At 49.5% G+C, this 24,549-nt stretch overlaps 2 protein-coding genes across 2 annotated transcripts; one reads left to right on the top strand and one right to left on the bottom strand.

Annotated features, from left to right (window-relative positions):
• Positions 1-1,561: 1,561 nt before the first annotated feature.
• Positions 1,562-3,524, bottom strand: LOC114862097 (troponin I, slow skeletal muscle-like). Its single transcript, XM_029162055.1, has 7 exons — positions 3,367-3,524; positions 2,956-2,997; positions 2,545-2,586; positions 2,322-2,453; positions 2,154-2,243; positions 1,897-2,079; positions 1,562-1,829 (listed from the first exon to the last, which is right to left on the bottom strand). The coding sequence occupies exons 2-7, from the start codon at positions 2,974-2,976 to the stop codon at positions 1,728-1,730; spliced, it is 570 nt and encodes a 189-aa protein (XP_029017888.1). The 5' UTR covers positions 2,977-2,997; positions 3,367-3,524; the 3' UTR covers positions 1,562-1,727.
• A 1,139-nt stretch (positions 3,525-4,663) lies between these two features.
• st8sia1 (ST8 alpha-N-acetyl-neuraminide alpha-2,8-sialyltransferase 1) lies at positions 4,664-10,419 on the top strand. Its single transcript, XM_029162052.3, has 5 exons — positions 4,664-6,559; positions 6,959-7,103; positions 8,797-8,906; positions 9,357-9,449; positions 9,662-10,419. Exons 1-5 carry the CDS (start codon positions 6,381-6,383, stop codon positions 10,140-10,142), a joined length of 1,008 nt encoding a protein of 335 aa, XP_029017885.1. The 5' UTR covers positions 4,664-6,380; the 3' UTR covers positions 10,143-10,419.
• The last annotated feature ends 14,130 nt before the right edge of the window (positions 10,420-24,549 follow it).

Below are 24,549 nucleotides of genomic sequence, written 5' to 3'. Positions count from 1 at the left end.
TGAGAGAAAGCTTTGGAGAAGATTTTCATCATAAATGATAATAGTTTGTTAAATGATGCTTCCACTTATTTCCAATATTCTTGAAACCAAAAGTAACGTGAAGCGTCTTCAGAGTTGCCAGACGTCGCTCGCGATCGTGCTCTGTAACCAGATTTACTGCTGCAGAAAGTTCAGCGACAGCAATGGAAATGCGAGGAGTTAGTTCATCTTTAGACGAGTGTAACTTTAAGGCTGAACCTATAATGTGGGTCAGACGGATTAATGTGTGTTTGCAGTAATATTTATCTGCTGATTGTGCAGGTTAAAAAGATACTCACCCTTCTGAATCCAATTAATAACGTGTGTGTGTGTGTGTGTGTGTGTGTGTGTGTGTGTGTGTGTGTGTGTGTGTGTGTGTGTGTGTGTGTGTGTGTGTGTGTGTGTGTGTGTGTGTGTGTGTGTGTGTGTGTGTGTGTGTGTGCGTGTGTGTGTGTTTTCAGCTATGTTGAAACCCTTGAATCCACCAGCCTAATGCCTTATAAACCTCCTGTGTTGTGTCATTACCTCCAAATATAGACTCATTCAGAGAAGAAACGGGATTTGCCGCAAGCTGCTTATTTGCCAAATCACGGCACGACGCTGCAGACACACACAGTTAGTGCAGCAGGAGCCTAGAGGTCAGGATGGAGCATCAAACAGCCTTGTGAAGTAAAACAGTAAACGCATGTATCATTACATCCTGTTATAATACCTCCGCCTTCCTGTTTCTGTCACAGCCAGCGTCACTATTTCTCACCAGACACCTGAGCTCTTGTTTGTTACTCACAGGAGCCTAAAGCTCCCAGTTTTCTAATAACCACAGTCTCTGTAATAATGAATGATGATCGTCAATCACGCTTTGTCATCAGGCCGCTTGCATACACACATTTTCTTTTCCTTTGGGTTATTTCATGCCTGAAATTAACTGGCACTGCTTTTAGCCACGCTGGTAATTATTTACTGCCAGACCCCAGTTCTTGTTCCGTCCTGTAGGAAATACTGTTTGTTTTCTCCAGTAATGATGAGGTGGAACAATGAGAACGACCCAAGTCAAGTCAGGGTTTGTTCTGGAACCACACCTGGCACCAGCAGTGTCAGCGCGAGTGTGCGCTGCCCCCCAGTGGCTCCATCAGGGAAGCGCAGCGTGTCGCTGACACGAGCCGTGACCTTTCGCTTTTCCATCCTTCTCATAAGTATCTATCTAGATATAATAGATAGATAATAAATATGGGGAACACTTGATACGTGTGCCCGTCAGTGCTTGTTAATAGCGGCGAGGCCTGGGCCGCTTCTCATTCTCAGCTCAGCCTGAGAGACACAGCGAGCTGCAGGTCCAGAGCTTTTATATTTGCGCTTGAGGCGATAAATCAATCGACAGCACACATCTGTCGACACACATCTACACATCGCATGGATGCGTGTGAAGTGTAGCATAACAAAGCCAGCTCAGGTTTCTCTGTCTGAGGCTGCGAGTAACACCGGTCGAATCACGGCTATAAATACTTCCTCCACAGACCAGTAACTGAACCATGACGGCATCAAGCAGCATAAACATTATGTTTATTTGTATCTATGTCAACACATCATAACAAAACAAATGATCTCCTGTCGTAATTACAAAAACCTATGAGTTCTGCTGGAACATGTTAAGTGCTAGATCTTTGCTTTCCTCTGCTTTGTTCTGGTCGATGGCTCCCCTTCGCAGCGTCTCACTGAGGAGCTCCACCCGTGTCGAACATCTTCTTGCGGCCCTCCATTCCCGACATGGCCTCCACGTTCTTCCGCCAGTCGCCGACTTCGCTAGTGAGCACCTGGAATTGAGAACACGAGTGAGGCCCCCCCGTGTCCGAGCGCCAGCATGACGCCTGCCAGTCGTACCTTGTCCTGTTTGACGTCCTCCTTCTTCACAGACTTGAGGTTGGCCCTGAGGTCCATGGAGCCCTTGTGTTTGGACCCCAGCAGAGCTCGCATCATCTCGTCCGCCGACACCCTGACCTTCCTCAGCGCCGGCTTTTTGAATTTGCCTCCAAGATCCTGCACCTTCAGCTTCAGCTCGTGGATCTAAACGATAGCGAGAGCGTGTGGGGCTGGAGGAGAGGGGGCGAACGTGCAGCGTCGCGCTTTCGGGGACTCACGTCCTTGTTGTGCTTGCTGACTTTGGCCTCACAGTCGTATCGCTCCTCGTCCACGACGTCGATCTTCGCGTGAAGCTGCTTGCACAGGTTCTGGGGGAGAGGACGAACGTGCATGTACACATCCCGCTGCAGAGAAATCCAGCGCTTCATTTTGTGCTTCTGACTCACTTGCAGCTCGTTCAGCGACAGCCCCGACAGCTGCAGCGGCGGCAGCTTCTCCCCCAAATAACGGACCTTCTCCTCCTCCCGCTCCTGCCGCTCCCGCTCCAGGTCCTCACAGGCTTTTGTGAGGAGAAGCATCTGATAGGAAAAGAACAGGTCAAACCAGGGCAGAGAAATGACCCAACCAGCATTCCTCATTAGGTTTAATTTTACTGATATAAACACCCACCTTCAGCGAGAGCTTGCGAGAAGCCGAAATCTTGGACTTCGGCTGCAGAAAATAGCATTTGTTCAGTTCACTGCATGAGACAAGTGGACCGTGTAATCTGATACCAAGACATTTTTCACTAAATTTAATTTCTAAACATCACAGGAACAGGTGGCCATGCGGGGCAACTTTCCATAAATAACAGAGATGTCCCTGCGTGAACATTAATATATATTTGGAAAGACCACTTAGTGCAGCCACATGTGAAAAGATAATAAGTTATTATTAGGATGAAGTCAAGAGGAAGGCTCTCTGGGATGCTGATAGCTACTGTGATAGATGACTGGTGCCAGGTCTTTGCTATGTGCGTCAGGACACCGTGACCCTTGTCCACGCTCGGAGGATTAGCACGGTGGAATATAGCCGGCTCACCTTATCCCCTTTGGGATTCATCGCTGCGGTTCTGTCGGGCTCCTGAAACAGCGGACGGGGGACAAATGAGGAGGATGTTTACTGAAGGCGATCACAAAGGGTTTGGATGAAAAGAAGCACCCTTTCATGTATATTTGAGATGAGAAAGAAGCTAGTTGGACACATCCATTACATTAAGTATTACTGCAGTTTGAGCCTCACTGGCCTCACAACAAAAAGCAGCAGCACGAGAAAAAAAAGCGTGTTCGTATAATTTATAGGTAATATGCTTATAAAAACCTCTAATATAATAATGATATAATAAATGAAGCATCTCACTGACACAAATACATTAATAAATGTCTGTTATAGTGACAATGAGACAATATTTAATAAAATGCCAGCATATATCCTCATCCAGAATCTACTTACCTTGAGCCAAAGTCAAAACGTCAGTAAAATGTAATCAGACCTAAACTAAGTGTAGCTGTTCCACAGCTCCAGTCGCTTCAGCTTCTAACGAGGGTCCGCTGAGGTGCAGTGAGCCGGACGGCGACCAGCCGAAGACAATGGGCTTTTTATGTGGGGGGCTGACGAGCGGGCGGCAGAGATGACTTCTGTTCCCGAGCATGTGTTGGCACCGGGCCAAGAATGGGATATCACCTCCCATCACGCCGTGACACCGCCGGCGACGTGTAATAATAAATCAGGAGCATTACTGTGCTCTAATCACAATGGGTTTTAAAAGTAGCTGAACAATTCACAAATTCACAATCAGCAGCTGTTTATTTTGGGGCATTTATAAGTCATGTGAAAGGTTGAAAGCACGTGAGTCAGACATGCGGTGAACGTTGGCTGGAGGATGTCAATCCCACCGCGATCCATCACTCACTGGGTCCAAGTGTTGACTGACGCTGTCGAGGTCAAACAGCAGGAATTAGCCCCTGATGCATTTCAGGCATTTTGATCAAAATATGTGTTGTTGTGTTTCTGTAGCGTCCCAAAATAACCAGGCTGCTCCGTTTTGGCCACGAGATCAAGGGAAGGGGAGGAGGGGAACCTCGGTAACCATGGTAACAACATGAACTAGGTTTTGATGCTGTTCTGTGGCCTGACTTTATCAAGATGTCAGAGCTTGTGTGCTAATCTCTGCCTGAGTTCCTCCGCCGCTTGCAAATCACCTGACACCTAAGTATTGAGTTTCTCCTCTTTCCACTGACTTACACAGGGAGAAGGCGACGCAAGCGCTGAGATGTGTTTGATTAACCGAGCATTAGCTCCAAGGGCATCTCCAACAGCAGAGGAGCCTCAGTTGAACCCTCCTGTTGTGAGGGGGGTTAGAATCAGGTTCACTATAATAAATATGAGTACTCCTTCCCGTCGACGCCAATGATTTGCCCGTTCATCCATCACCTATAAACGCCCAGACCCCCTGCTGTGTTGTCAGACGCCATCCATCTCAATGCTGTGCCTCAAAACCAACACGCAGGGAACAGGAGCATCAGCTAAAGAGGCAAAACCTCCACGAGCGACGGAGAAGAAGCGAGGGGCAACAAATGTTCTGTGATTTTGTTCATCCTCAGCAGGTGGGACCGCTATTTCGGATGCAACCCGACCCCCCCCCCCCCCCGCACAGACGCACGCGTATGAAAAGAAAACAGAAACAGGAAGGCCTCGGTGTGTTCGCTGTCAGAGGGGGGGCAGTCAGACAGCTCCGCGTCTCCTCGCGAACTTCAGCGACCTCACGTCCGCTCTGTCACCTCCACACAACCGAGCTCAGCCACAGGGAGACTCCAGCCATTATCCTAAGTGCTTTCCTCATAGGGGAGGCAGGGCTGCTGGAGACAAGCCCATCGGGGGGGTGTAGGTCCATAGTCTATGGTATGGCTGACGTATAGATACAGACCAGCGTGGCCGTTCACGTTTACCCCGGGCCCCGCTTCATGAATATTTCATCAGGATGGAGCCGCTTCCCCGGCGCCCTTCTTGCACGTCTTGGAGCTTCTCCAGCCTCCTGAGGGGCGCGCTTGTTTGGATGCGGAGGCACAAAGAGCAGCTGACACATGACTTCAGGCCCGCGGCTCTCCCTGGCACCCCTCCGCCGGCTGGCTGACCTTGACACCGCCCTCCAAGGTTCCCAGCAGGGTTCTGCGAGCGCCCCGCATTACTCAGCTACACAGCATATCAGGGCGATAAGGGAGCGAGATGCTTAATTGTAGTGGTGCAGTGTCCCTGTTAAACAACGCTTTCCACACGAGGTCAGCAGAGCAGTTTTGCCGATTGGCCACTTTTCAGAAAGAATCAGAACAAAATAGAAAATGAATATTGTAGTGGTGCATGTGCAGGTATTGTTCTCATTTGCAGATGTGACCAGCTGCTGGTGCAGTGAGGAGCTCTATGTTGAACCCATCGATCAATCTACCACTGACCACGTCACCGAGACGGCGTCCAGCAGGGGGCGCCCCTCGCTTGGCTTACATCACAGGTCTGCCCTGGCAGCCGCCAAGCCACCGGAAACACGGACGCGGACCTGGTTTTAACAAAATAAAGGTCGCACAAGCCGTTTTAAAGAAATTGGAGATTAGCATCTTATGTCGAGATCGGAGTTTGCGGCACAGTGAGTCTTTGGTAAATAAAACAGTTAATAGGAAGGACAAACGCTTTACTGTTCCCATTTTATTTTTTATTATTGATGCACTGTTTATTTTTTTAATATTATCTGCTACTTTTTTAAAAATGTGTCCTGCTAGTGTCAGACACATTTTTCTATAATTTAACTGCGTATGATAAGAATCATTTTTTGTTTGTAACTGTTCGCATCAATGTTTTTGTGATCGCCTTTACTTTGAAAGCAAACCTCCGCTCTTCGGGACCAGGCGCACAAGGAGCACTTTGTCTCCGAGGAAAGGGGTGTTGACAGGAGAAAGCGGGGTGGTGGAGGGAACCTGAATTGGACCTGTCCCGTCCACTTGCGCCGTAGCAGCACCGGGAGGACGTGCGCCGAGGGCCCGAGGGAGAGCAGTGACGGACGCACATGCGCACCTGTTTTGGGGATTCGGGGATGCGTTGGGGGCACCGGGTGGGGACGGGGCCCGCATGACTCCTCACAATCCGCGGGCTGTGTTGACGGTGGGGATGCACCGAGGAGAGCGCGGCAGCTTCCCGCACGGCTCGACACATTGCACCGCAGTCCCGCAACCGAGCGCGCGCCGCCGCTGCCGCTGCTGCGGGCTCGGACGCGTCTCCAGCATCGCACCCTCGCCAAGACGAGCCCAGATTCCCTGACCGATGCTCGGGGCAGGCACGCGGGCAAGAGCCTACCTCCATTCCTAGCAGACAATTACAGTCCACCCCCCCGTGCGGGATGAGGGGGATCTTCGCGCGGCAGCTCTGAACCGACGCTTCCTTCGACGCTGAAGAGACGAGAGTGAGGAGGGGGATAAAAGATGTTGGCGCGATGCTACCGGGGCAAGCTGTCCGTGTGGGCCGCGCTGTGCGTCCTGGTGCTGTGCTGGTTCTACATCTTCCCCGTCTACAGGCTTCCCCGGGATAAAGACATAGTGGAGGAGGTGCTGAGGCAGGGGGACGCATGGCAGAAGAACCAGACGGGCATCGATCTGTACAGGTTCGTCTCGGGGTCCGTCTAAAAGGCGAGATGACGCCGTTAATGTTGCGCTTCTGTGATGTGTATTATGTTTACTCTGACCTCCCCAGAAGAGGATGTAGATGAGGTTTCTCACCATCACCGGGAGCATGCGACCTCCTTTGTCTATGTGGAGCTCAATGGCATTATGATGCGACACAAAGGGTTAAAGTTAATATGTATCTTATTGATTGTGGGCACGTTAACATTCACCGTCGCACACGTGGCGTTGATTTGTAATTTGTGTAACGTAAATAATTAAAATGTGTCCAATCGAATACAACCACAAGCATTATTTTGGCGCTAACAGATCTTAAATGCTCTGGCCTTGTGGTGCATCTGTCTCAAACGCAGACCCGCGTCTCTGTTTCCGCTGTGCAGGAAGCTGCTGACCGACTGCTGCGATCCGAGGAGGATGTTTGCGGTGACCAAGGAGAACTCGCCCATGGGCAAGGTGCTGTGGTACGACGGCGAGTTCTACCACTCTCGCACCGTCACCAACGACACCTACCCGCTCTTTGTGCAGGTACCGACGCAAGCCGGGTCTGGGACGGGACTGGGACCAGGTTCTCTGACTCAGAGCCGTACGATGCTGTTTAGGGGTTTTGAATAAACAGACAGATGTCCTCTTCTGTCTGTCTGTTTATTCATCCAGATGTTTGAGGTTTGAGGTGTCACACAGGATGCGATTACATGGTTCCTCAAATTCTGCTTTGTTGGTCAGGTCCTCTTTTTTTTTCACACAACATGGGCTTTGGGCTAAAACTGTGCTCATGCCACTGTACGCGTGTGTCTGTGACCAGACACACAGGCTATTTTCACTTGGCTCCGCGTGTGTGTGCATCTGGATGAGGCTGTTCAAATGTGTCTGGACGTGCCTGGAAACAGGACGAAACCATCCAGTCCAGCGCTAAGTGGCGTTGCCGTGGTTTCTGTGTCCAGGGGCAGCAACGCCTCGCTACCAATCAAGACTGGACCCCTATTACAGATCCACCACTCTAGAGCTTTATAATCCAGTGAATGGGCAGAACCAGGCTCAGGCTGGGCGGCCATTTGCTTCTGCCGGATTCAGCCCCCATTAATCTGTCCTGTGGCTGTCGCCCATGACTCGGTCGCTATGAGCAACTGAAAAATCTCACAACTGTCCTTACTTAATACTGTGTTTGTCACCCCGTAACCACCCTTGCCTTCTTTGAATAGTGCACTTCCTCTTAAAGTGTTCTGCAGAAGCGTGAGGCTGCGCTGCACGGAGCTGACCGGAACCGCGGCTTCTGGGCCGCCGCCAGGAAATGTGCCAATTAGGGCTTCGCTGGGTAGTGACAGGTTAGAGCGTCTGCAGAGCTCACTGGACTGTACAGCGCCAGGTCTTTTCTCCCTGTATGCACGAAAAACAGAGTCCACATATTGATTCACTTTGATTTGACTTTCCAGAAAGTTGCCCCCTCGCAGGTTTAAAGCCGACTCACTGGTGGCTCGATGTGCTGTTAGCGGAGGACTGTTCCCTCACTCTGCTCCCTGTCACGGACAAAAGAGACCCCGAGGCAAAGAGGTCACAGTGTGTGTGTGTTTGTGCGTGCGTGCGTGCGTGCGTGCGTGTGTGTGTGTGCGTGCGTGCATGTGTGTGTGTGCGTGTGTGCGTGCGTGCATGTGTGTGTGTGCATGTGTGCATGTCTCCTCTCAGGGGAATAATGGGCACGATTGTTTCCGCTATCTCACTAAATCCATGCCTGCGACTTACATTTACTCTTTTGGCCCGAGCTCGGTGAAGTGTGTTGTTTCAGAGTCTGTGCAGCTTTAATGGGCTACTGTCCCTACAAGGCTTCCATTTAGATGATGATAGGGCACAGGTTCACAGCCACCGGTTCTTAGCTCAGTACTGCAGCCTGTTTCTGCTGTAGATGGACAAACGTGAAGACAATATGCATTCATTACAGTAAAACACTCTAAGTATCTGTGTTCAGCCAGTTTTCGTTTCTTTCTACTGTTCTGGTTTGTCTGTCTCCGCACGAGGTTACTGGACCCGACCTTCACTGACTTATGCAGTCGGGAGGTGTTTCGCTTTTTGTGCCCACTTCCTGTAAATTGCTGGGTTTTTTTCGTGCAGTTTCTTTATGCGTGCGTGTGTGTGTGTGTGTGTGTGTGTGTGTGTGTGTGTGTGTGTGTGTGTGTGTGTGTGTGTGTGTGTGTGTGTGTGTGTGTGTGTGTGTGTGTCTGCTCAGGACAACCCTCTGCAGCTGCCCCTGAAGCGGTGCGCGGTGGTGGGCAACAGCGGCATCCTTCGCCACAGCCAGTGTGGACATGACATTGACCAGGCTGACTTTATCATGCGGTGAGGCACGGCAATCTCTCCCTCTCTCGCTCCCTCTCTCTTTCTGCACCTTCCGATGTGAACCAGCAGCCCCCAAGGGAGCCGCTGAAGCACCATTAGATAATGAGAGCTGGTCTCGACTGTAGCCGAGGGACAAAGGCGGAGGCGGGAAAATGGGCCACGACGAGGGCAGGGGAGAAGCGAGTTTAAGCATGAGTAAGCAAAATGGGAACGCAGGACGGGACACAGGAGGAGAGAACTGGTTTATATGAAGAATTCATCATCTTAAGGGAGAAAAGACACAGTCTGTTTCTAAAACAGTGAATCATTTTCAGCTCCCCCACCGTCTGATGATCATACACGGACAGAGCAGTCGTGCAGGATGTCATTATTTCAAATGTGCCTGCTTCACTTGTGTCGGGGTTTAATCTCTGATCTATGAGTTGCTGACTGTGCGTTTTGCTCCTTTAGGTGTAACCTTCCGCCGCTTTCAAAGGAATACGTAGAGGACGTGGGGACGAGATCACATCTGGTCACAGCCAACCCCAGCATCATCGAGAAAAGGTAACGAAGCACAGTGGGTTCAATATATCAATGTATTCATAGCCTTTTATAAATGAAAGGCTGAATATGCATGTGTCTCATCTTTCACCTACTGACGATATGAGCAGTCTGCTCTTTATGAGACACAGGAAGCTCGTTTCCCTAAACAGACCAGCAGAGTCGGAACGGGGAGCACTCAGCCCCGCAGTCATTGGTTCCTCTCTCTCTCCCAGATTTCAGAACCTCCTGTGGTCCAGGAAAGCCTTCGTGGACAGCATGAAGGCGTACGGCTCCAGCTACATCTACATGCCCGCCTTCTCCATGAAGCCCGGCACCGAGCCCTCGCTGCGGGCGTACTACGCGCTGGCCGACGCCTCGTCCAACCTCACCATGCTCTTCGCCAACCCCGACTTCCTGGCCACGGTGGGCAAGTTCTGGAAGGCCCGCGGCGTGCACGCCCGGCGCCTCTCCACGGGGCTCTTCCTGGTCAGCCTGGCCCTGGGGCTGTGCGAGGAGGTGACGGCCTACGGCTTCTGGCCGTTCTCCGTGGGCCTGGACGAGCGGCCCGTGAGCCACCACTACTACGACAACATCCTGCCCTACAAGTGGTTCCACGCCATGCCCGAGGAGTTCGTCCAGCTGTGGCACCTGCACAAAAGCGGCACGCTGCGCATGAGGCTGGGCCACTGCCCCCCGCGGAGCGGGGGGAGCTAGGAGCCAGCGGAGCGGGAGCCGTCGAGGCTCACTCGGTCGCAGCAAGCAGAGGACGACGGCGGGTTTGGAGCGGCGCAGGACGCTGAGGTCGTGGTGTGTTTCCTCCGAGGAAGCGCTGCACCCCAGCAGCCTCCCTCTGCTCGTCCCTAACCATGAGAATGTTCTGCACCATCAGGGACTGAATACACGCTGCTTGCACACACACACACACACACACACACACACACACAGAAACGCACATTCCCACACCTGCCATGTCCATCCCTCATTTCTGAAACTGTTTGGGGGGGGGGTTATAAAAACGCACTGAAAGCCCGGCAGCACGGTGGAAGCGAAGAGATAATTGTGTCGCAGAGAGAAAGACATTGCAGGGGGGAGGAGGGGGGTGGGGGTCGCCAAAGCTGGTATGCATATGAAAGGGTTTTTTCTCAGCTTCTCTTCCTGCTGGCCGGCTCGGCGGAGGAAGGCCTCATGATGGCGGAGCTGGCCGGGGTCATCAAGCGGCTGTGGAGGGACGGAGGGGTGCAGGCCTGCTTCAGCAACGACTCGGCAGCATAGTGAGTCATAAACGCTGAGAAAAATAGACTGAAAAACCCCGTTTGAATGTGAGTACATTCATGTCAAACGTTCCACTGACAGGAAGCGTAAGTCACACGTCCCAGCCTTCACTTCTGTCCATGTGACTCTTGGACTGTCAATATTTGGCCTGGAGAGTGGAGGCGGGAGCCTGTTTAACCTTTGACCTCAGACCTCAGCACGGGCACAAACTTGACGGGTGAACACGAGAGTACACGAGTACAATTCATGTCATTGTTCCAAACATTGAGCAAGAGGCCCGTGGTGCTGGACCTAGTGATGTCATCAGGGAAGCTCAACGTGCCTCGTTTTGCTGCTGAGGCACTAAAGGCCAGCTAATCTTCTCCGTCTCTGCTGTTGTTTCACTGGAAGGCAAACCCTGGCTTTGCTGGTTCTAGTCAGAGGTGGTGCAGAGTGACGTGACCCGTCTCTAACTGGAAGGACGGTTTTAAGCCTGGTCTTAATTCCATCATGCAGCCGCACGGACGCAGGGAGTTTCCAGTCCAGGTGTGTATCCCTGGACTGGGACGGGCCAGAACGCAGAGAACAATGCTCCCCCTGGTGGTATACATGTGAAAGGGATTTTCCTCAGCTTCTCTTCAAGCAAGCAAACGCAGCTTTAGTTCAAAGCAGGAGCCATTTAGAACCCGCGTCTGAAGCTGAATGTTTAACCCTTCGCTGGAAAGGGAAAACAAACCTCCCGACGTAGTTCATTTTTATTATCGTGGTGTTGATTAATGTGAATATTTGTTTTTTTCCAGTGGCCATGAGAAGAAGGGAGCGAACACTGTCCAGATGTGTGATAAGATAAGTGCGTGCAGCACTTGGGTTTCCTCGCACGCAGCCTCTGAGCCGCTCTTTGCTTTAGCTCGGTCACAAGCAGGCGCTTAAGATGCGCTGCTTCTGGAGAGGGGCCCGAGTGAAAGGCCGTCTCCGGGTTAGACACTACCCTTACCAAGTGCCAAGCCAGGGAACAGTGGCCCTTTGATTCCCAGTCTGGCTGGATGGAGGTTCAGAGAGGCGGAGGGTTCTGGAGCTGACCTCATTTTGATGCAGGGCACCTCGAAGGGTCAGCGGTCATTTGGTCATGCAGGAACCGAATCTGTTCTGTGCTGTTCTCTGCACCCCTTTAATTGTGATTCCGTGTTTTGGCGTATTTCTTGTGCACAGAACAAACATGACCAACACAGACAGTGTTTTTGTACTTGGGAACAGTGTTCTTTATTTTTTATTTCTTAGGAGTGATACATGTGACTGTGCAATTTGTCAATACTGTAACAAAGGCTTGGTCTGCATGGAAGGTGCATGGGCTGAACCGTAATTCTCCATATCCAACACACTTCTCAGCCTCAAAGAACGGAACGTGTTGAGTTCCTCGCTCTCGTTTAGCTTCCGTTTAGCGTCCGGTGCCTTCCAGACGTCACAGACACAGAACCATCCATGCGAGGGATATGTCTATCGCTGGTCCTGCGATTTTTTGTTGTTTGCTGATCCATTAGCCCCTGAGAATATGTAAAATAGGCAGCTGGACCAACTGAACCCTGAAACGAGTTCCAGTATTCTCCTGTTCCAAACGGGCTCTTTGAGACTGAGCTTCTTCTCCTTCTTGTGATGTTTGCACCTTTGTTCCCATCTGCTGCCCGGTGTTGTGAATGAATGAGACATGACACAATGTGTAGTAAGTTGTAGGTAAGCATGACAATTTTCTAAAACTGTGATTTGTTACGATGGTTCTTATGTGCTGTCTGAGCGACGGTCGGAGCTTGGAGCCCTCACAGAGTCGGGGGTGAATGCTGTGTGTGGCGTTAGCGTCGCTGCGTTACCATGGTGACCAGTCAGACTCAGATCTAAATGTACTTTTGTTCATTTTTCGACTGAAACTGCGGGTTTTGTGTGGAGGAAACCTCTGGCCACTTCCTGCATGACTACGCGGCAACATCCAACCATCACAAACAACCTGCGAGTCAGTATTAAAGTTAGTCAGGGACACCGGCCATCAGTGAGTATCATTGCTTTTCTACATTCCAATCACACGTGTATCATTCTAAACTGCTGAAAATGTACCAAAATGGAGGGATTTCACTCGCTCTCTGGCTGCTTTTCTATTTTTCATGCTGATCAGATGAAGGGTTTCCTTTTCGCAGCACATGCTGCTGTTTGCTTTACGCTGATAAAAGTACTGAATGTTCAGGCAAAGCCACCACGTGTAGACTTGTCTCACTACTGACGAGGAGGAACAATCCTAAATAAATCCTAAGTCGTGCCCACTCATCTTTCAGCTCTACACGTAGTGGCTTCTGATCTAATGAATCAAATGTTTAGAATAATTACTGCTGGACAATAAGCACTGTTTTAGTTGTGGCCATAGACTCAGCTTTCCTCCGTACTTAAGTATTTTTGATGTGATGCCGAGCTTGGTTGTTTAAAACATCTGGTGTAAATGTGATTTCTTGCCTTGACGACTGACTGAATTTGTTACAAAAAATGGAGAACGTGCTATTTTCAGGACACTGCTGACAGCTGAAATAAAGTGCGTGTGTGCTGGATGTGTCTGTGAAGGAAATGTTGGTGACACAACCATATCCATGTATGAGGCAAACACTGGTATTCAATAAAAGAAGAGAAAAGGCTCTGCTTCATTTCCCGTCCAGGAGCTTTACTGCCCTTGGCGTTTGTGTGGAGGTCACACATATTTGGGGTCAGAGTCCCTCTGCCTGGCCTGCTCTCTGGGCCACGAAAGATATTTTAGCAAAAGCTGCGCAGCAGTCTGGCTCCCACGCTCCCCCCGTTTCCAGCTTCGCACATCCTGTGTGTGGGATCCAGGTCCTGGCATTGAGGTTAGACTGGTGAGATTACGCATGTGTGTCATGATTCATGTCTGGCAAATATCTGCCTTGTCCTTGTGGAGGCTGTGCTCTTTGTTCCTCCCCCCAGCACGGGTTTCTAGCCCAGTGCTGTATGTTTTCATTCAGAACAGAGACCCTGCAGCCTGATACGTGTTTATTTCTGCTGACGACTGATCCAGGTCACTTCTGTGCCACTCTGTACTCTTGACCTTTTCTGCTAGACGAGTGAGAACATGCGTGGGTACTGGGTGTACTGGGTTTACTGGGTACTCCCCACTGCTGCCATTTTGGATCCACATCACTTCCCCCCCGCTCCTTGCTGGTAACTGCCTTGCCTTCAGCAGCTACGCTTGCCTGAAGCAACTCTACTGCAAATAAACCCCTGAATGCACCCACTGTCCTGCTAGAACCCGCTGTCCCCTTTGCCCCATCTCAGATTATTCGATAATTTCTCCATGTGCGCGCACACACACACACACAAACACACACACACACACAGATGAATGGCCTTTAGACACTCATGGGGAATGTAGAGCTTTCCTCTTGAGTTTAGGGAAGCTGCTTTCCCATCAGAACATGCTTGGGTCGCTTGTGTCAACTCCAATCTTTCGCCTTTGGGGAAACAGCTGAGTGAGCAATTGGGTCTTATGCCTGTTCTTAGTTCAAATGGTTCTCAGAGGAACATTGCCGGGTTTTTGACCCCTCGAATGAATCAAAATCGTCTGGATGGTGGATGCTCACAGCTCCTTCGGCCATTTCTGGACTCTCGGTCTTCTTGTTGTTGATGGTGGTTCAGCTCCTCTAGCAGCTGGACACTGAATCAGCAGTAAGCACTGTTTTGGACAGACAAATGACCTGCTGTAAGTCTGTAATAAACACTTTAAACATACTTTGCGACTGTCTGGCTCGAGCAGGTGACTCGTCTTATCATCTTTTAACAGTCTATGGTCTCATACCTGTTTTCGGTCTTATGAAACACCGGTGCGTAGCAAAAGGCCATGTACTGTACAGGAAGTGTCTGCTTCAGCTTCAGTTTCTCTTTGAGTCAGCTGAACATATGAAACAGGCCCCGTGATCTCTTTTCAGTCAGGTGGCATCCAGCACAAATAAATATTCAGTAACTAACATGGCTACTAAGCATTGCTCAACGAAGGAGGAGACACTGGCTTCTGCACTGTTGATATGGGGAAACGGTCCACATCCATGCCCACTGAGTTCTCAGGTAGGCAGGGGGGGAACCGCAGACGCAACGAGGCCAATGGGAAACGCAACAGAAACATGCTTTCCCACCAGCGCCCTGCGTCATCTCTTATTAGACGGAAGAGCATGCAACCCCCCCAGGTCAATCAGGGCAGGCTGCAGGATGTTCATGTTGCTGCTAAGACTCCACAGTGTTGACATTACAGAGCAGTAATAAGGGGGAGGGATGGGAGTTTAGCAATTAGTGTGTGGAGCTTCAAAAGCAACACAAACGGAGGCAAAAAGCAAAATTGTTTTAAGAAGGATATTAACACAGAGACATGGAGAAGCTGTCATCCGTCCTCTGACTGCGTGCCATTCCCTCCCTCCATCCAATCCATTATATATCACATAGCCGACGGGTGGGGGCAGAACGCTTCCAGGATGTTTGCCAAAGGACAGGGAAAATCTGGAGACGGCCCAAGTGCTCTACTTGAGACTTTTCAGTCATTTTCAGCAATTCCTGAGAAATAATTCAGCGCCGGGGAGGACACTCCCATAGGAAGCACACATATACATCAGTAAAGCTGCTGTGAATCAGCTTTAATCTTTTGGTTCAAAGAGTCGGCTAAAAAAATCTACCAGTGTGGTAGTGCAAAATATCCACGGTTGCTTTTAATGGCTGGTCCAGCTTGTGTAAATAAAGTAAAAGTGTCTAGACGTGCTTTTATCACAACCTCAGCATGTAGGAGGTGATGGGAAACAGGCTGAGTTATGAAGTGGCCGCGCTGAGAGCAGCTCTCAATTAAAGCCTCTTGCGTTGCATCTGAACCAGGACTGGCTGTATCTGAGCGAACGGGCTGGTTTGGTGCCAGTTTCTCTCTTGGCAGAAACTGGGTCTGAGAAATGTTACTTTCTAATTGAATTGAGGTACAGTATGACCTTCTTTAGCACCAATAGAAAGAAATTAATACAGTTAAAAGCATTGATTGGAGGGATGATGACAGAACGCAGTTACAGACATACAGATCAAGGCATCTCTCTGAGATCTTTACTGGCTAATCAATGGGAAGCACTTTACGTCGGAGGGAGAGCAGGGATGAATTGGCTCCAGCTTCCCTTTCATCTTGTTCACAGTTACTCACAGCCGTTGTGGGAGCAGACCTCTGATGTCTGTGACAGGTTTACAGGCCTTGATGGCAGAAACCAGCTTTCAGGCTTTACAGCTAATTCAGTTAATGTTAACGCCGTCCTTCACTGTGAATGTGGTTGCACATGTGGGCAGCCTCTGGTCAGTAAGCGTGAATGCTTTAGGAGCTTTCTGCTTTTCAGCTCCTCACTCATCTTTGTTACATGACTGCTTTGATAATGCACACATAATTGGGTTGACTGAGTTTTGAGATGACTTACGTTCCAGGCATGATGCACAATGATGGAGCTTCAATAGATGCAGGCAGAGGTTGGACATCGCAGGGGGTCGATGTTTGCCTGTGCCGAGGTTCATAATTTATGTATTGTAGTATTTATTTATTTATTTATCTCTCTGTCTCCCTTCCTTTTCACCCATGGGTGGAGCTATGGGAATAAGTGCAGCCATTATCGTGTGCGTGTGTGTGTGCGGGTGTGTGTGCGCGTGCATGCGCGTGTGTGTGCCTGCAGAGGTTGTGTTCCCGTGAGCTACCCAGCTCTGTTCCAGGATATTTATAGCTCTCATTAGACACATCTCACTAGAGCCAGGGTCGCAGCGCATGGAGGTGAACACTAGTCTACACTCGCCTCACGCCGGGAAGGCATGCACACTCTAGTGCACGACACATACAGAGATGCACCTGATTTGACTGAGTGACCACTGCAGAAACAGGTACACAGTGTACAGTGAGGCACAGCTAGGGTCTTATCACACAACTGAACTCTTTCTCCCAGGATTCATATTCACATACTGCACCCAAAAAAAAACATCATCATCTGTCCATATCGCCATCCCAGCATGCATTTGGTGCAGCAGGTGGCCAGTGGGCGTAGGAAGTGTGGGAGGCTGCTATGGACAAAAGGACGCGGTGGCGAGAATGGTGCTGAACACCCACACAAAACGCGGTGCGTGGTGTAAATCCTCTGTGAAAATGACATGCAGGGTGCTGATCGTGTCCCTCGGCTACGAGACTGAATGCTGGAGAAATGTGCCCGCGCTGCTCTGCTCATTCTGTTGACATGGCAACAAGTACCAAAGCCTGAAGAACAAGCGTCCATTGGTTTCTGCCAAAGTACGCTGTAAAAAAGACACCACATCAAATCTGCACCGACGAAGCTCAAAGGAGAGAAGACAGGAGATTAATACTTTTTGCTCATTAGAAATAGCTCAAGAGGGTACATGCACTAACATGTCACAGTAACAAAAATGAATGCCTGAACAGAAAGTGAGTTGTGTTAGTCATGATGCCAAGAGGCAGAGTGGTGCAAAATAAAACTGATAGTAAAGCTTGAAGCTTTGACCTGAAGGTCAGAGAGCATCAACATCACTGACATGCACGATAATAAAATGATACTAATGTCCAACCCTAACCCTCTAAACCGCTGCTAGGTCGTGTGTTTGGCACCATGCGCGTTTTCAGTCTCTCTCCACAGCGCCACTGCAGTGCGGAGGAAACTTGAACTGTGCCCAGTTCCCATGAATAGCAGCCACACAGCTCTGACCCAGTCCCAAACACACACTGCAGGACTTCGGTGCAGCCTGCAAATTCTGAATGAAACAAGTCAAGATCGCCTCCAGTTTCAAAATACAGCTTATAAACTGGAAAAAGCACCACAAAGAGGACATTCATTGTATTTTTTAAGCATTGCATCCAATTCAAAGATATGTGGTACCTTTGAATTGAATGCAACACTCAGGCCACATATCAGGTGTTGTGCTGCATGGTTTGAACAAGTACCTCCTGTTTAAAAGGCTACATAACCAAACAGAACTCTTCACTGTCAGACTGCAGGTCTACTTGTGGTTTCTAAAGCTTCTAAATATAGACGGCACACACAGCCTTCCGCTATGAGGCTCCTCTCCTGTGACACCAGTATGATTCCACTGCTCAGGTGCCTCCAACATCCCTATTCTTTAATCGATCCCCTCACTTCTAGCAGACTGAAGCCCTCAGGCCTTCAGCTTGAGAGACCGTCTCTGTTACATTAAAGCAGGCAGCTAGAAAGTGGTTCAGTGAATTTAAAATCAAATACATTAATCCCATTATATTTCAGACACTGACACACTCAACATAATGTGTTGACCTTAGGAGCTGAGGGAAACACATGTCCCCACAAGAGTCCATTTGTGCTCACTAAACAAAAAGAACTCTGTCATCTGCTGCCCCTGGTGTTTAGAAAAAATGGAACAACCAGTAGTACTGGTACATAAGGTGTTTTATAAAACCGTTAAACCTTTATTAAAATTGTCCCTTATTTGCAGTGATTCAATTAGCAAGTGAAGTAAATGTTATTTGACTGGAGGCTCTCTTTGATCTTAACACCGTGGGAAATAAAGACAAGGAGGTACTTAATTTGTTTATAAGATGCATAAAGCAGTAGTGGCTTGATGTAAATAGTCATACATCCAGGTTGGGTAAGTAACTAAATACTGGATTAAAACAATTAAGTATTTAAACAAATGTACAGCTACTACCCTACAATGTCTTTGTATTTCTTAGCATTTGAAATGTTTTATGCGCAATTTACATTGCAAATGTAGATATTTACTCATAAATTTTAATTATATTTTAGGATGGATTTGACTGGTAATAACACAAGTTTGTACATACAATCATTTAGATAAGCGCGGTTATCCGGGCTTACATTTCCCCTTCCGCACCACAAGGTGGCAGCACTCCCTGAAGACCTACAAGGAAATTGGTTGCGCAGAGGATTGTGGGAGTTTTTTTTCCCTGAAAAGTCTACGTGAGCCCGACGTTTTGAGTCTTTCCACGTAGAGCGTAGTTAGTGGTGGTTGTGCGACCTGAGTAGCAATCTTTTTGAACCTTTCCCGAGACATTTATTCGGATAAGCGTCGCTGTCAATTTTTTCTCTACTTTTGGAACAAGGGTCTGCTTGTTTTACATTTTTTCTACCGCTTTTTGCTTCGGTTGAAATGTGTTTGACGACGATGGAGACTAAACCGAAACACACAAAAAGCTGCTGCTTGTTTAAATCCGTGAGACCCGCTCCTCAGCTGCGGTGGCGGCTGCTGCGCGTGGCCGCGGAGGACGGCGCCGTCACGCTGGGCCGAAGCAGCGCGGTGAGGGCCACCATCCAGAAATACCTCGGGCGGCAACCGAAGCGGACGCAGCGGGCCAAAGTCGCCAGAGCCCTGGCGGAGCGAGGGGAGGAGTCCGTGGGGGACGAAGGCCGCGCTTTGGCCCGCGCGCGGGCGATGGCGCCGGCGAACACCACGCAGTACCTGATGAGCAACGTGTACGACGACATGGAGACGAGCGACCAGACGGCTGCTGATCCACATTCAACATCTCCGCGCGTGTATGACGACGGCCTGTCGCCCAGGAGCGTGTACGCGGCCCTGGACTGTGATTTCGACGACTGCCTGGCGTATCAGCAGCGGGACTTCGAGCAGGCGTACGGCCTGCAGTGCTAACGAGCGAACGGGCCTACGTGGCGTCGTGAAACTGCTCACTGCGGCCTGCGCTGCAGTGACTTTCCCCAAAGAACACTTGTTGAAGGTGTGAAGAGTTGCCATGTAATTACTTGACATGTGGTGCATGTATCATGTGAACACGTCACCTAATACGCCTTTTCTAGTCGATGCAATGTGAGTTGTCACGTGATTCATCGTTGGGCTTTATTTGTCTCACAGCGACGCACTTGGACGCTGCCCGCCCAGTAGGGTGCGTTCCTGAGCCATGCGTCGCGCCGCCCCGGGGAGCGAACCAAACGCATCTCAGTCTTGCTCAACCCCTTGCGAGGTAACCAGGTAACCCCCCCTCCCCCCCTGGCAGGTCTTCTCTCGCACTGCACTGTCACGATGGCGAAAGTGGTAAGACTGTGATGCGATGAATAGAACGTGCTTTTCGCAGTCACTGTTGTGTGAGCGTTTTCCAGGTGCCAGGCTGCATGTCTCTGCTGGGAGAGGAGCGGGACAACAGGGGCTCGGTCTCAGCGGGACTGACACGAGGTGACGCTTGAAACTCCACTGAGTTTGAACGTACAGAACAGAAACGTAAAGGTGTACTGGTGTAAAGATGAGTTAATGCTTTGTGGATTATGTATGATTTAAATGAGATTGAGTGTGATATTTATAAGATCGGATATTAAATGATACTAAATAAACTTTGTTTGCTTTTGTGTTTATTATAAACTATAGTTTAGCTGTGTGGTTTTTGCACATTTCCCTAAAGACTCAACAAACGGAATAAGCATAGCAGCTTCGTGTAAATGTAGTTGCAGATGGGTTTTGCAACCATGAACGTTGGTTTACACACCACAGCAGTGATGACTAAACAAATGTAGCTTAACTTTCACCCCCTTTTTTTCCTTCACGGAAGCTCTTGCTGCAGTATGTAAAGCTACCACTTGATGGCAGTGTTTACCTGGAGACGTCATGCAGGTCAGAATTCCTTGACTGGGCCGCTTACATGACTTGTACGTCGAAAGGAAAGTCCGAAAACTCGATGGTCACTGTAATAATACTTTGAATTTCTGTTGCTGAACCAGAAGTTTGCAACTTGATGGTTGTCATGTATCGCTGAGGTTCATCTAGAATTGGCCAGTCTAAAGCAAATAAACTGGTCATAGTGGATGATCAATGAACACAGTTGTAAACTTGAATTTGTGTCAGGTTCTTTATTAATCCCAAAAGAGACGTTCCAGATGAATGTTCTTTTCTCCTTAAAATTACTGTGAATTCTATTCTATTCAGTTTACTTGAACTCAGGTTATTTAATGGCAAGATACTAGAATGTTAAAGCCAGTGTGCTTCGTGAAAAGTTGAAATACTATATGCATTAAATGATATAGATGTTCAACTGTTCAGTGAAAACCTTGTGCAAATAAAATTCAAAAACAAAAGTTCCACTTAGAAGTCTAAATATGATCTCACACTAATTAAGCTACAATTAAGTTTTTGTCTGAATTTAGTACTTGAATAGTATAGTAAGTATAATAAGTAATGAGCTAGATGGACAGGACTTTAGTTTAACCTACTGTAAAACATACTCAGTCACTGGCAGCTGCTTTATATTTTTAAGTATGAGTGTTATCATTCACACTGAGAAGGTGGTGAGGAGTATAAATAGGCCTTGCTGTATTGTGATGGTTACAAGTAAGACCCACTCCTATTATAAAGAGCCCAAACTATCATGGCTGCAGGCGTCCCCTCAGATCGAGTATCCTCGCGTGTTTATAACACTTCAAGTGACCCCACTGGGGAAGGAGGCATCATAAGCAGCTGTTTCCCTCCCTCAGCAGGGATGCACTCATCCAGGGGGGCAATATGGCACGTGGCTCTAGATAACAATAGGGGCTTCTGGCCCAGAGTTGGGATTTTACTCTGAAGGGACTTTGGGTCCAGTCTCCAATTTAATTGAAACTGCATATAAACTCTGGGTGAATCGGTGTGACTTTGAGACCTGCTTAAACACACCAGGCATAAACGTCAGGCTGTGTTAAGTGTGGTGGGAAGTAAGTCTGAAGCACCGAGCTGCCAGCTGATAATTATCTGTGCTCCTAAGTCTAGAACAGCGTGAACTCCTGGAGAAATCAGATAAGAGATTCCTCTGACAAATTCGAATGAAGTAATTGGTAATTTAAGATCTCATGAGGAAGATTCAGGCACATTTAAGCAAATAAACAGTCATTTTAATAAAATAATGACCATGAAGGTTTTACTGTTTTTAAGATTTTGACAGAATGAATGAAATAGTTCTCCTGTACAGCAGATGGCAGCAGAAGGCTGGACAAAGCAGCCATTTTGTAGGCAGACAGTAGAATTTCAACAGATTATAGAGAGGTCGTGCGTCTGTATGTGACTCATTTGTCCTTCGTTTTTATTTTTCTCTATATCTAAATGTAGAGCTGGACTTAAAATAGATATATTGTGAAAAGGCTGCAAACAAAGATTATAAAACATCTTGATAATGAGCTACAAAAAACTGACTGAATTCAAATGAATAAACACATTTAATCTCCAATTAAGTGTAGATATTGATCGTGCCTGGTTCCACCGCCACCGTAGTCCAAAGCTGAGGAGGGAACCGCCGTGTCGGTTTCTGTGGCCTTTGCTGTAAAGTGTCATGGAAGGTGGTCCTCGCCTCAGACTGCACTGACCCAGACTTCCTCATCTGCACGTAGGCAGGTTTTTGTGCACGTCGTCCTTGACCTCCTGCTGGCAGCGGCTCTGTTGTCGCCCTGGGCTTCACTCACAGCTCTGTTGGGTTTGAACGCTCTTTTTCAGGAAGGCCCGGCGGCTCCTCGGCCCGGCACGGACCGGTCCGGTCCACACTCCACAGGTCTGGTGGAGCGGTTGGAGGCCAAATGAAGCTCGGTGGTGCAACGAGGACGGAGAGAGGGCCGTGCATCAACTGACAGAAGTCACGGTTAAGATGCGGACCGCTGACTGATTCGCTGACTGCGTTTGGTTTGCTGAGACCCGCTTCGCTGGACCGTCGCTGCCTTTTTCCCCCCGTGACCCACGAACGAGCCTCGGCCAGCCCAGGGCGAGCGCGTCACGTCGGCCGCACGTTCAACCCAAGCACACACTCATGCGAAGCGAAAAGCAGGGCAAGGAGAACGGGGCGGTGACGCAGCCCGGCGCCCTCCGGGAACGGGCCTCTCTACCGGCTCATTAGTCAAAACAGTCCGAGGCGAAGGAAGGACTGAGGGATGTTTGTGCCACGTCTATTTCTGTCCCCCTCTCCCGGTGTCGCTCTGCTTCTCTGGAGAGACTAGCAGGAGGACGTTAATGGCCATTGACCCAGCAGTTTCGGGGAAATGGGCAGGTGGAGACACTGATATGACGTCCAGAGGTGGGATTTGGTGGTTGCAGGCCTCTAAGTGTGTCAAGGGCGTAAACAGAAGCCAGCGAGAGGAGGACTAGGTGAAAACACTCCAGACTGAAGCGCGAGCCTCTCCGCATCCATGCGCAGCCAGCCCAAGTCGCTGCTCGGTGCGATCTGTTCATTTGTGAGTACAGCATAGGTGCCACGCGTGACTCATTCGTTTTCACACCCGCCCACGCTCCGGACTGTCAATCTTGTTCCACTCTTGTTGAGCCGCATTCGTCCGGCCGCTCTGGATGCTGCGTCCTCGTGTCAGACCTCATTTCCTGACACGCCGCCAGGTCACGGTGGAAGCGCGTGGCGGCGGGTGAGGAGGGGTCTGGACGCGTCTGTCGTTCACGTGCCCAATGTGTCCACGTCTCATGACGCTTCGTTATCACATTTGTACTGTTACTCCCCCCCCCCCGCGGAGGCAGTCATCATTCAGTGCATCGGGATCATTGGTGCAGAGGCGCTCACTGACACACTCCCAGGGTCTGTCACCGCGGCGGCAGGGCAGCTGTGTCGCTGTCACATACTGTCGAGGGCAGCGGAGTGTAGACAGCAGATGGTGGAGCTGGTACCTGGGCGGTTTGTCACCAGCCCCGACCTCCGAGCTCAGCAAAGCCGATACAGCCGGCTCTCGGGCCCATCCGGCCCGCCGGCGCCTGCTTTGCTCTGATTTTGTTATGCCGCTCACAGAATGAGGTGTAATAAGCTTGAGTCAATACAAAGCTGGTGGTTTTGGCAGAAGCTAAATAAGATGGAGGCCGATCAATATGATGAGGGAGCCGAGGACAAAGCCAGCCCGCCCCCCCCAACCCATCACCCGCTGCTGGACACGGGCCCGATAGCTGTTTGTCAGCCTGTGCAGACACACACAGGTGCAATCATCAGGACACAGCATCAGTCAGACACGAGCTGACACTCTGTGCACGTTGGGATGTGCACGTGCGCCACCGCTTGGCTGCTGCTGCTGTGAAATTACGCTGCTGGCGCGTGGACAGTAAATGTCACTCACGCCACATGTGATCAGAGCATGTCCACAGGTTCACGAGTGCCACAATAATAGAAAAAAAAAAAGAAAAAATCCAAACTCCCAAACAGAGCGAGTAGAAAACGACACGAGCCTCGAGGACAAACGCTGCAGAATCGATCATGCTTACTCTGATTCGCCGGTGCCGGGAACAAAAGGAAATAGATTTTTGCTCAACTCCCTGTAGTGAAGGATGACTCACGCTGTCTCGCCACCTTGAGTTAGAAGAAAGAATGGAACAGCAGCAAACATTGGTGTTGCATTTTGTGAATGGAGTTACATGTTTATCACTTGTCAGAGTCTTTGCCTTTAAAAAAAATAAAAAGATGCATTCATTCACACTGTGTGACTGAAGGTCTGCAGCTGTTCCTGAATCTCACATCTTACCCCTCAGTTATGCTTTCGCCCTGGCTGCCCTTCCTGTCAGAAGCTCTCTCTCTCTCTCTCTCTCTCTCTCTCTCTCTCTCTCTCTCTCTCGCACCGTGACTGGATCTAAAATTGCTCGATCCTGAGACTTCTGTCATTCCGTGAGCTCTCCCAGAAAAAATGTGTCAACTTGTCGTTCTGGATCCGTGTCAAAGTCAGTCATAAGTGCCTCGGCGGCCTGCATAATTTGTCGCCGACAAATGCAGCATTACAGAATGTATCTGGCGAATTGTTAGTCCACTCAGGCGGAGGAATCATATTGGGGGATCGTCAAGTGTGGCATAAACAGCACATGACACAGAAGCAGCTCTGGGACAAGG

This window comes from Betta splendens, chromosome 9 (genome assembly GCF_900634795.4).
Source record: "Betta splendens chromosome 9, fBetSpl5.4, whole genome shotgun sequence".
Lineage (NCBI taxonomy): Eukaryota > Metazoa > Chordata > Actinopteri > Anabantiformes > Osphronemidae > Betta > Betta splendens.
The sequence above is the reverse complement of the archived record's forward strand: the minus strand, read 5'-3'. Positions and strand labels throughout refer to the sequence as shown.